The following is a 12,871-nucleotide window of genomic DNA, read 5'->3' on the forward strand; positions in this document are numbered from 1 at the left end:
TGGGAGGTAAGTCTCTGTACGGACACTCTGTGCCGACATCCCTTTCAGAAAATAATAATGAGATGGCCCTGAAGTCAGCTAGAAGAAAGCAGTTGGAAGTACCACATGGGCAGTTCAGTTTGCGTCTGAGTTTTTAGGGGGAGTTTGAGTTTTTACTCATTTGAGACCCAGCTTGCCACTGGTTCCCAAGTCCCACCCCTCCCCACATGTGGAGAATGTAGAAGACTGGGAAATTGCCCAGGAGAGAGGGGCTACGTTCCAGGATCCAACAGCCTCCTTTTAAACTGCCTGCAAGCATCGCATACACAACAGTTCCAGAACTGATCTTATCCCTCTGGTTGCACTCCCATTCTAGTTCACAGTATCACCTTTCACCCTCTTGGGCCAGATGGAAACCTGTTATTGGAGACGCCTCCTCTTCAGTAGTGCCCCCTTCAGTTCTAGGACAAAGTTGTCTCTGCAGACTGGCTCCTTTCTACGCTGGGCCAACCTCCCACCATCTTCATACCTCTACTCTCTACCCCACGCAATCCACGTGTGACACTGCAGCCAGAGGAACCTGTCCAAAACACATACTGATCATTCACCTCCTTTCATTAAAATCCCCACTGATAATGTGCACGCTTTTACCTTTATGAGGTCCTTTGCAACCTAACTTGACCTGTCTTCCATTTTCATCTCTGGTGACTCCTTCCCTCATCCAAGCAACAAAGGTTTTCTTTGTAGTTTTTCAAACGCACCATGCTAAGTACTGAGTATCAACTACGAGTTGGTCACTCATCTATAAACTCTGGAATACACTGAACATGAAAGGAAGGCCCCTGCTCTCATGCAACTCACATTTTAGTAGGAAGAGCCAGCGAATAAACAAATAGGATAATTTCAGATAATGATAAGATGCTATGAAGACAATGAAATGGGGTGGATGGGGGGGATGATGCGGGTCAGCTATTTTATTTTATTTTATTATTATTTTTTTTGTGGTACGCGGGCCTCTCACTGTTGTGGCCTCTCCCGTTGCGGAGCACAGGCTCCGGACACGCAGGCTCAGCGGCCATGGCTCACGGGCCCAGCCGCTCCGCGGCATATGGGATCCTCCCAGACCGGGGCACGAACCCGTGTCCCCTGCATCGGCAGGTGGACTCTCAACCACTGCGCCACCAGGGAAGACCCAGGGTCAGCTATTTTAAATACAGTGCTCAGGGGTGGCCTGACAAGATGACTTTTAGCTGAACTTGAAGGATGAGGAGGAGCCAGACAAGCAAAGATCTGGCATAGAGTATGTGGGGCTGTTTGAGCAGCACGGGAAAAAGGCTCTGAGGCAAGAACTAGTTTGGCAGCTTGGCATTTCCAAGGTTCCAGAACAAAGCAGTGAGGTTGGATCTTATTATCTACCTGAGGAGGGGGACAATGCCCTGGTGAGGCCAGATCACATGGGGCCTTATAGGCCAGGTCAAGAAGTCTGGATATTATTTTAAGGGCAAAAGGAATCTACTGAAGGATCTTGTGTGAAGTACTGACGTGCTCTGATTTACCTTTTCAAATGATCACTCTGGCTCTTCTCGGAGAAGGTGTTTTTGGTGAAGCGGAAGGGTAAGCCTCGAGACCAGCTCCATGCCTTCAGGCTTATGCTCAGGCCATTCCTAAGTCTGGAATAACAGTCTTTACAGGGTTCCAGGGTCCCAGTTCCCAGGAAGCTGAGAAAGTGGCCCCCTACTGCATTTCTTTCAGCCCAGGTCAAGCCTCGTTTAGCGATCAAGAAGAGATGGACAGGTGTCCCCCAATAAACTTTGCCTCACCAACCCTTCAGTCATTCAAAAGACCACTCACTAGGCGCTGGAGACGCTGAGGAGAGGCCGACGAGGCCCTCCCCCGCCCTCGCTGTCGAGAGACCACTTTTTTCAGGTCCCTCCTCCATCTCCAAACTCAAGGGGCAATTCTCGATCAGACTATGTTTGGCGTCCCGGGGCAGTGACAAACAAGGCCCGTGGCTTGGCCGGGCAGAAGAGGCTTCTCCCTAAGATGAACGGGGCCGCCTCGCAACTGGCAGCCCAGCGGGGCCCAAACCAAAGAGCCACCAAGAAAGGGAGGCGCAGCCGGCTCCAAGGCAGGTAAGGACTACAACTCCCAGCAGATCCTGCGCGCGGACCGCCGATCCCTCCGCTCCCAATTTGCCCTGCCGGCTGTGTCCACCGCTGTCCTCCAAGGGCCAAGTCCAGGTTTTCTAGGCCCCGAAGTCCGTCTTCTTATCACATTTCCGGAGAGTGACGGCTGGGAGCCCTGGAGGAGAAACGGACCTTTTTGAGGAGAAACGCGGATGCAGACCACCGAAGAGACGTCGTGCTGCGGCTCCCGATTTTCGCGCGCTTTTGGCGCGGGTGGTTGTGGGTAGCGCGCCCAGGAGGGAGAAAGAAGCTGGGGGGCCTGTGACTGCGCCGCCCGCCAGGCCTGAGGGTATGGACGAGGACGATCCCCACTCTGAGGGGGCGGCGGTGGTCGCCGCGGCCGGGGAGGCGCTGCAGGCCCTGTGCCAGGAGCTGAACCTGGATGAGGGGAGCGCGGCCGAAGCCCTGGACGACTTCACCGCCATCCGGGGCAACTACAGCCTAGAGGTAAGCGGCAGCAGGTGGGGCGGCGAGACCGAGCTCGGCAGGCCCCACCCCCGCCCCGCCCCTACCCCACCCTATGGGGCGGTGGGAGTTTCCCCACCGGGAAGGGTCTCTGCCCAGCCCCGCGCCGAGGAGTGCGAAGCTGGAAGGGCGAGTGTAGATAAATGTCTCCATTTATTTTGAGGCGGGAAACCGAAGTCCGGAAAAGGAGTGGCTTGTCCAAGGTCACACGCCACTCAGGGGTCCCCTAGTCTTCAGACCAGTGCCACAAACGTCATGGTACTGCCCTTAAATCTGCTTAAACAAACAGTTACTCTAATGGCAGAAGCTTACGTGAATTGTGTGCCCAGACGCCACTACCCAGCTCTTTAAATATGTCATCTTACTTGGTTCTCGCCGCCACACCTCTTCGAACATGTTGTGATCCCCGTTACACAGATGGGGAAGCTGAGCCCCGAAGAGGTTAAGCGCAAGGTCGCACCGTTAGAGGTGGAGCCGGAGTAAGGAGTCTGAGCCATAATCTCTCCACCCTTCCGCCTCGAGGTGTGGGTTGCTCTTTTGGCAGTATTGCCACCGTACAGCAGTTTGATCAGAGCCAGTGTGCACACAATGCTTATCTCTCGGCCACAGCTTCCTCCTCTCTCAGATGGGGATAATTAGATTATCTTGATGCTAAGCACAGTGTCTGTCTCTAAACAAAATAAATGTAGGCTATCATTAGATTTTCCCCAACCGTTCTTGCATTAAGTCCTCACAACAGCCCTGTGAACATGGCACGGCAGCGAGTATTAAACCTGCTTTCCAGGCAATATTATCAAGGCCCAGAGGATTGTCTTGCCCAGGGTCGTTCTGCTAATTGTCCTAGGAACCCAGACAAGCATAAGCCCAGTATAGAGGTAGAATTGTGAGGGAATGTATTTGCAATTACTCCAGTAGCCTTATGGTCAAAGGTTTTTGTGATCCAAGAGGGCTGGACTCACCCAGACTGCTCTGCTGACTCACCACCTGGTGAAATAATTAATCGGTGGGCTTTAAGGCATAGAGTTGGAAATTTGGAGTTGAATGTGCGTGTGTGTGTATGAGGGAGAAGAAGAGAGACTCTTGTATGTCTCCAGGGTAGGACTGGATAGACTGGATGAAGGACAGTGATGTGCATCTCTGGGTGACACGACTGGAAAGCTGAGGAAAGAATAAGAAGCTAAGGGAGATTATAAATTATGGTCTCTAGATTGGAAACAAACTTTTTAAAAGTCTGAGAAAGCATTTCTGACATCGAGTCCTCATTTGGTCTGTCACTGAATAGCACTGCTGAGTGCAGACGGAGGTCAAAGTATTAAACTGGGCACATCTTTCACATTCTTGAATATGCCAAGCTTGTTCCTACTTGTGTGCTTTCTCCATGCCAGTCCCTCTGCCTGGAAACTTTTCCCTCACTCCCGACTGCAGTGCAGGTTGAAGAGCTGAATCTCCAGTTAGGCCGAGTTGATCAGGATATCTTAAATTTTTGACCGAATTCACAGCTGTGTGAATTAAGATTTTGTGAGTGTATATTCTATCTAGAGTGTTTTATTTTCCTCTTCTTTTATGCTTTGTTTTTGGTGGAGGGCATTTTCATATATCTGCTGCTTCCTAAGAACCCCTCTGCCCAGCCCCTATCCCCTCTAGTCTACCTGACTAGCTCCTGCTTACCCACCCCACTTCCCCCGTACATTCTGGTGATTTTTCACCACTTACCACTTTTGTCTCCGTCTGTGAGCCCTTCCCTGACCCCCAGTCAAAATCAGTAACTACACTATATTCTCCCATAACACTTTCTCTTCAATTCTTTTTAAAACATATATCTCACCAATTATAGATAATAGTATAATATCTGTTCCTCTTAGCTCTACACTTGGAGTACCCTGATGTTAGAAACTGTTTTTGTATTTCTAAGGCCTAGCGTAAAGGAACTAAATTAAATACTATTAGGTGCTTTTTTTTTTAAGGAAAAAAATCAAAGCAGTAATTTTGGTTCTTAAATTTTCTCTGTCTTAATAGTGTTTTCACCTAGTAGCCTGTATCCAAAAGCTGTAGAGTACTTGGATGCTATACCCAAACAATTCGTTAATCAAGGCTTCTAAAAGTATTCAACCTTAAGCTTACCTGCCTCCTTTAATGCCTTGAGCAAATGAGACTTTTCACTATAGTACTTTAGGGTAGGAACACTAGGTCTTAGCTTTATTGGTGGCTGCCCATCTCTACCCACCCCTTTTGGATTATTGCAAGAAACCTTTATCAATCATTTTATTCTTTTAGAGTCTGATCTTAAAGAGGATCTGGACAACAGTATTGTGTTGTGCTATGAGATTTGAGTCTAGTTCTTAATTTTTTGTAAAGCTCATCAGTGAAGTCATAAAGTGAATCTAGCTTGGATATCTCAAGCCTAAAGCAGAGAATTAAGTGTTGAATTCCCAAAAGTCAACTTTTTTGTAGCATTGTCAATTGAAGTGTCTGCTAAGATAGAGAGCCATACTTACTATTTTAAAGATTAGGGTAAATAATTCCCCAAATTTTTACCTCACAAAACTGACAGTCTCCTTTGTGTTGTGATGGGTATTCTTTTTTTTTTTGTGGTACGCGGGCCTCTCACTGCTGTGGCCTCTCCCGTTGTGGAGCACAGGCTCCGGACGCGCAGGCTCAGCGGCCATGGCTCACGGGCCCAGCCGCTGCACGGCATGTGGGATCTTCCCGGACCGGGGCACAAACCCGCGTCCCCTGCATCGGCAGGCAGACTCTCAACCACTGCGCCACCAGGGAAGCCCTTCATTTTTATATGTGTAATTCTCTTGCCATCTTCTACTCTGTTCTTTCCTTTCTCTGCCAAACTGGTTAAAAAAGAAACCTAAAACTAAAATGGTAGGAACTTCAGCATCATCAAGGCCATGACTGGTGTAATAATATTGAGAAAGCTAATGCTGAGAAATTGAAAACTCTTCAATAATGTTAGATTTGGGGTATAGGTGAGAAATCTATCTTTAGATTAATACGGATTTAGCATGTTACACAGGACTAAGAGTAAGGAGTTTTATACCCATTACTGCAACCAACTAAGTTTTGTGACCTTGGGCAAATATCTTCATTTCTCTGGCCTGTTAATACAGGATGAAAATTAGACCAGATAATTCTAAGATCTCTTTTGATTCTAAAATTCAAGCGTTTTAATGTAGTATATCCATTTTGCTGTTTTATCTTTTGCCTGCCAGGGAGAAGTTATACACTGGTTGGCATGTTCATTATATGTTGCTTGCCGCAAAAGCATTATTCCCACAGTTGGAAAGGGTATCATGGAAGGAAATTGTGTTTCACTTACCAGAATACTACGTTCAGCTAAATTAAGGTAAAGCACTTTGATTTTTCAAACATTATTTTATAAGTCCTAAATTTAACTTTAGGATTTAATTTCTCTTTATTTTAAATCATTTAGCTTCATCCCATTCGAAGTTTGTTATCCATATAGGTATCTTTTCCCAATTCTCACATTCTTTCTCTGCCTTTCTTCCTTAAATTCTAACTTCAAGCAGAGGCCTCTAAATCTCTTTAGATTTAGAGGTTCTAAATCTTTTTCCTCTGTAACTTTTTCATTAATATTTTAAATTTGAGAATAATTTCAAGCTTTCAGAAAAGTTGCAGAAATAAGAAAACGGCAAAGAACATCCATGTACCCTTGACCTAGACTCACCTTTTATTGATATTTTACTCCATTTGCTTTATCATTTGATCTTTTTCTCTTAAACAGTATTTTTTTCCTCAGCTATTTCAGTTTAAGTGGTGTCCATTGTAGCCCTTTACCCCTAAATACTTCAGTGTGTATTTCCTTAAATAACTACAGTACAGTTATCAACTTCAACAAAGTTAACATTGATACAGTAATTTTATATAATCTAGCATCTCTATTCTAGTTTTATTGGTTAATCCAGTAACATTCTTGATAACATTTTCTTCCTTCAAGATCCAATCCTAAAAAAAAAATAATCCAATCTAGGATCAGGTATTGCATTCACTTACCATGTCTTTTTAGTCTCCTTTAAACAAGAACATTTCCACAGCCTTTGTCTTTTATGACATTGACATTTTTGAAAAGTATAGTTCACAATCACCCTGCCCCCCTTTTTAATAGATTGTTCCTCGTCTTGGATTTGTTTCATATTTCCTTATGATTAGGTGCAGGTTTTACATTCCTAGATGGAAAACTACATAAGTGATTTTGTGTCCTCAGTATATCACATCTAGAGGCACATGATATCCTTCTGCCTCTCATTGGTGATGTTAATTTTGATCATCTGCTAACGATGTTCTCTTGTTTCTCTACTGTATGGTTAATATTTTTTCCCTTGCAAATACTAAGCAATTGGTGGGTCTTAGCTATAGCTTTTACTTGCTCTGGTATCAACTGTATGGAACTATTTGCCTGAATACCAAACAACAGAAATGGAGTGATTCAGATTTGGATAGTTGCTAATGTTCATAATGACTATTTGAGGTCATTGTCTATTTGCTTTCCTGGGTTTCCAGGACAGAGGAGAAAGTGTAAAGCCCCAGCGAGGGTTAAGTTTCAGTTCATGCTAAATTTAAAAAAAAAAAAAAAAATCCTCAGAACAAGTTTGGTTTCTATAAATGGAAAAAGAATTAAGTCAAGACAATTTTTAAAACTTTAGTAAATATAATTTTTGTCATTCATGATAAAAACAAAATGAAAATATAACTAAGATAAAAGGAGTTAAGGTAATTTTTTTAAATTGAGCAAAACCTTGTCCATTGTCATATGATCTTTTTCTATTGATGTTTCTCATCACTGACCATATTAAATTTTTAAATCTTTGTAATAATAAGTTGTTACGGAAACTGAACAGTACAAGCTCAGGATAAAAATTTCAAATAATGAAAAGAGTTCTGGAGGTAGACAGTGGTAATGGTTAATGCCACTGACCTGTACACTTAAAAATGGTTAAAATGGTAAATTTTACATTGTGTATACTTTTACCACAATAAACGAAAAAAGGTTTAAAAATTTTCAAATAATACAGAAGGGTTGAAAATAGAAAGATGTCTCTTTCTTTTTCCATCCCCCAGAATTTACCACTATTAGCAATTTACTGTTATTAAATTGTTAAGCAGGAAAAAATCTGTTTTTCAGTTTTTTGCGTTTTATTTGTAAGCATAAATGAGATCATTGCTGTATGTATTTTTCTGTTGCTTTTCTTACTTTATATTCTGGAAATCCTTCTATATCACTATGTATAGCTCTACCTCATTAATTTTTTTTTAGTGACTGTGGGATATTTTAAGTTATAAGGATGTTTTATATATTTAGCCAGCCCCCTTATTGATGAACATTTAGATTATATCCAGTCCCTTGTGATTACAGACAAGTTAACATTATTGTAAGTGTGTATTTCAGATAAATTCCTAAAAGTGTAGTGATGAGTCAAAAGATACTTTTTTTTTTTTTTTTTTTTTTTGAGGTATGTGGGCCTCTCACTGTTGTGGCCTCTCCCGTTGCGGAGCACAGGCTCCGGACGCGCAGGCTCAACGGCCATGGCTCACGGGCCCAGCCACTCCGCGGCATGTGGTATCTTCCCGGACCGGAGCACGAACCCGTGTCCCCTGCATCGGCAGGTGAACTCTCAACCACTGCGCCACCAGGGAAGCCCAAAAGATACTTTTTAAAATGTGGATTGGTTTTTAAAAAATTTTTTAAGTGTCACATTCCTAATTGCTAAAAGAGCTGTTGACCAACATCAATATGTTCATTCAGACAAATAAAAAAGAATTTCAAGTGAGGATTATTATTTACATTGATTTATAATAATTCGGGCTATTTTCAAAATTTCAACTTTAAATGTAATTTTTTTCAAAATTTCAACTTTAAATGTAATTTTAAATGACTATGTAGATCTTTATAGGTATGGGAAAATATCCATCAAATATTGTTAATAAATTATACTGCAAAATACTGTTTAAGTATAGATTTATACATACACATGTAAAACTAGCAAATTTTTATTGAATATTTACCTGTGTGACACACAGTATGTGCTAATAGTTTGCATACCTTTATTCATTTAATCCTCACAGTAATTGTATTAAATAAATCTCATTTTAAAGATGAGGAAACCAAGTCACCAAGAGCTTAACTTACTTCCCAGAGGTTATATACCTAAGAAAGTGGCAAGCCTCCCAAGTCATGCTGTATTACATATATATCTATATACAAATATACATTAGTATGTCTCCTTTTGAACTGTATCTATATTTAGCTTCAGTCTACAAAACAAAAAAAATTTAACCAAAGCAACTTCCAACTTAAAAAGAAAGTTTCATGTAAAAATTTGTTCTGCTATTAAGGGTATTAAAAAATGGTATTTATTTTATAATTTGAATTTTAAATTCATTTTAATAAAGCAGTTAGTTGTCTACATCTTATTGTTTTAAGTATTGAGAACTAATTTTTCCATATTTTTTACAAGTTTTTCAGTAACTTAAATCAAGACAACTTTCATTCATTCATTATTTTCATAGTATAATAGAACCTGAATGAAAAATGATTTTTCATAATTTTAATTGGAACATTGATGATACTAATTTTTACAGAGTAATTTTTTTTTTAATCTTTTGAGTGCCATTAAAATTAGGTAGTGTGCCACTATTGGAATGTATGTTCCATATTACCATCCCTACCCCATACTTTGCTTTTGGTGGCAGGGTTGGGGGGAAGTGTATGTGTATGTGATAAGATATGCATTACATAAAATTTACCATTTTAACCAATTTTAATTGTACAGTTAAGTGTCATTAAATACATTCATGTTGTTTTTCAGTCCTCACCACCATCCATCTCCAGAGCTTTTTCATCTTCCCAAACTTAAACTCCATACCAGTTAAACAATAACTTCCCTCTTCCTCCTCTTAGCCCTCGACAACCACCATTCTGCTTTCTGTCTCTCTGAATTTGACTGTTCTAAGTACCTCACATAAGTGGAATCATACAGTATTTGTCTTTTTGTGACTGGCTTATTTCACTTAGCCTAATGTCTTCAAATAACAGCATAATATCTCCAAGGAAGGACACAACAAATGAATACTTAGCATAATGTCTTCAAAGAAATGGCTAATTCAGAAGCTGGGGCAGACCTATTTTTCTGACGAACCTGAAACAACTTATGCCAGAAAGTAAGGAAGTGCTCAAAAAAATGTTGGGGACATGTCCAGGGGGCATAGGAGCTAGTTTGAAAAAGCTCCCATTTGTAACCATACCTGGGATAACTTGAGCATCAGAATGAATAGGGACAGTAATGGATTATAACTCACTGAATAAAATCTATACTGATGATAAATAGGGGAGGAGGGAAATCTCTTCCTTATATTAGAATGCCAACTAAATATTTGCATAATTGTAGAGTATCTCCCTACAAGTCACTTATCAATTACAAAGGGAAAAATGGTAACTTTAAAGTGGAAAACCTGGCAGATACCACCTAAATCAAGTGCAGAGTTATTATCAATGATGGGACAAATGGTTATGACCCACTGAGAAGGATATAACATCACTTATGTAGTACTCTGTCAAAAATACATAGCCTAAATCTAATAATGAGGGAAGCATGTAGGGACATACTACAAAATAACTGACCTGTCCTCTTCCAAAATGTTGGTGTCACAAGAGACAGTCTAAAGAACTGATGTAGACTGAAGGAAACTAAAAGGAAATAACACATAAATGCAGTTCATGCTACTAGATTACATCCTAGATTGGGAAATTTAAGATTGCTATCAAGAACATTCTTGAGACAATTGGTGAATTTTATATATGAACTAATAGTATTTTATCAATATAAAATTTTCTGATTTTGATAATTGCACTTAATCATGTAAGACCTCTTTTTCAGGAAATAGAAACTATATTTTTGAGTAAATACATTTTCTCTTTATGAAAATAGAAGAGTATTTATGAGTAAAGGGGCATGATATCTACACCTTACTCTCAAATGCTTCAGAAAAAAATTATATGTATGTTATATTAGGGTTCACCAGAGGAACAAAACCAATAGAATGTGCTAATATGTGTGTGTGTGTGTACATATATATACACACACACACACACACACAGAGAGAGAGCGCGCACGCAAAATAGCATGTCCCACGCCTGCACAGGTTGGGAAGAGGAGAGGGAGAGGGATTTTAAGGAATTGGCTGACATGGTTGTGGAGACTTGGAGAGTCTAAAATATGGGGTAGCCCAGCAGGCTGGCAACCCAGGAAAGAGTTGCAGTTTGAATCCAAAGGCGGTCTGCTGGCAGAATTTCTTCTTACTTGGGAGGAGGTCAGTCTTTTTCTGTTAAGACCTTCAAACTGATTAGATGAGGCCCACCTACATTATGGAGAGTAATCTGCTTTACTCAGAATCCACCAATCCAAATGTTTATTTCATTCCAAAAAATACCTTAATGGAAACATTGGAATAATGTTTGACTGAATATCTGGGCACCCATCCACATCTCCTTATGCCATACTTAATCTGCAAATAAAAGCCATAACAAGATCATACATTAGCCTAACATGAGATAAGTATACTTTGTACAACCAAAAATGCCCTAACCCTTTCCCCAAAAGAGGATGCAAAATCCCTGGGGTATGTTTACTCTTCTTCTTGATATCCTATAACTTAAATACTTGGAAGTAAAGTTAACAATACTGTGGTGTAAAGTCAGTACATGCTATGTTACGTAACAAGTGGGTAGGAGAGGAAGGAATACAAAGACTTAATACACACACACAAACATATTTGTAGCAAAATAAGAAATACTCATTACAATTAGAGTCCTCATTTCGTAGCTGGTCACATGGTTGTAGTTGGTATTAATAACCTTCTTCCACTGCCCAGTCCATATTTCCTTTGCCTTCAGCAAGCACCTCAGCTGATCGTGATTTTTTACCTGGTAAGGTGACCCAAAACCATTCCTGAAGAGTCTGGGCCATTAGTAGTCCTGCGTGTTGGGTTGTTGTAGTTTTCCATTGACTTTAATCACAGGGCATGGTAATAGTAAGAGCTACGCTAAGGGATTCCTGTATTCTATTCTTCTTTACCTCCATTCTGGAGTAGCAGTCCAATTTCTCCTTGGTCATCAGGATCAGTGACTCCAGCCAGCATAGTGACTCCCTTCTTTGCCTGTTGCTTTAGAGGCATGAGGAGCCCAAAGTGGTTGGATGGCAGTCTTAACTTCTAGTTCAATGGATTATTGTTGTATCTCTTGGTGGAAGCATTACTCTCTTTGGAACTAAGACCTCTAGGCCAACAGAGTATAATGTGACAGGGACAGGAAGCAAAAATTTTGCTGGTGGGTCAATAGGGGTAATAGTGAGTGGTGCCACTCTCCCCCCACCTCTTGATTCCTGGACCTGTGAATCCTGGCTATGGAAGAAACAGCACTATATTGTTTGCTAATTCAGAGCATATACAGCCTCCTAAAGAACCTTGCTCTGCTGCTGGCTGATTGGACACTCAGCAGTGACTGTAGGCAGATTGGCTTTGGTCCATATTGGCAGTGGAAATCCATGAGCCCATACATAACTTTTGTAAAAAATTTTAATCTCATCCAAAAAACATCTTCACAGAAACATCCAGAATAATGTTTGACCAACCATCTGGGCACTGTGGCTCAGTCCAATTGACACCTAAAATTAACCATCACATGTGGATACATATACAGATGATGATTCAACTTAAGAGTTGTGACTTGATGGTGTGTTACTGTCTCATGATGCTGGGCAGCAGCAGTGAGCCATAGCTCCCAGTCAGCCATGCAGTCAGGAGGGTAAACAACCAATACACTTGCAACCATTCTGTACCCATACAACCATTCTGTTTTTTACTTTCAATAGAGTATTCATTAAACTACATGAGATAGACAACACTTTTTTTTTTAATCAAATAGGCTTTGTGTTAGATGATTTTACCCAATTATAGGCTAATGGAAGTGTTCTGAGCACGTTTAAGGTGGGCTAGGCTAAGCTATGATGTTCGGTAGGTTAGGTATATTAAATGCATTTTCAGCTTATAATATTTTCAGCTTACAGTGGGTTTGTCGGGATGTAACCCCATGATAAATCAAGGAACACTTGTATACACATATATACACAGAGTGAGAAAGATGGATGACAAAGCAAATACACAAAATGTTAATTATTGGTGAATAAAGGAGTTTTTGTATACTATTCTCGCAACTT

General features: G+C 41.0%; 1 protein-coding gene across 4 annotated transcripts in view; it reads left to right on the forward strand.

Moving 5' to 3' along the window:
- Positions 1-2,366: 2,366 nt before the first annotated feature.
- The window catches only part of RBL1 (RB transcriptional corepressor like 1), a 69,670-nt gene continuing 59,165 nt past the window's right edge, over positions 2,367-12,871 (forward strand). For 3 of the 4 annotated variants that reach the window (XM_060077881.1, XM_060077882.1, XM_060077883.1), the window contains exons 1-2: positions 2,378-2,612; positions 5,852-5,985. In XM_060077881.1, the coding sequence (XP_059933864.1) occupies positions 2,457-2,612; positions 5,852-5,985 (290 nt within the window). In that variant the 5' untranslated portion in view covers positions 2,378-2,456. Of the gene's footprint in view, positions 2,613-5,851; positions 5,986-12,871 lie in introns of all 4 variants that reach the window. The other variant, XM_060077884.1, reaches the window with a different exon arrangement.

This window comes from Mesoplodon densirostris, chromosome 16 (assembly GCF_025265405.1).
Source record: "Mesoplodon densirostris isolate mMesDen1 chromosome 16, mMesDen1 primary haplotype, whole genome shotgun sequence".
NCBI classification, from domain to species: domain Eukaryota; kingdom Metazoa; phylum Chordata; class Mammalia; order Artiodactyla; family Ziphiidae; genus Mesoplodon; species Mesoplodon densirostris.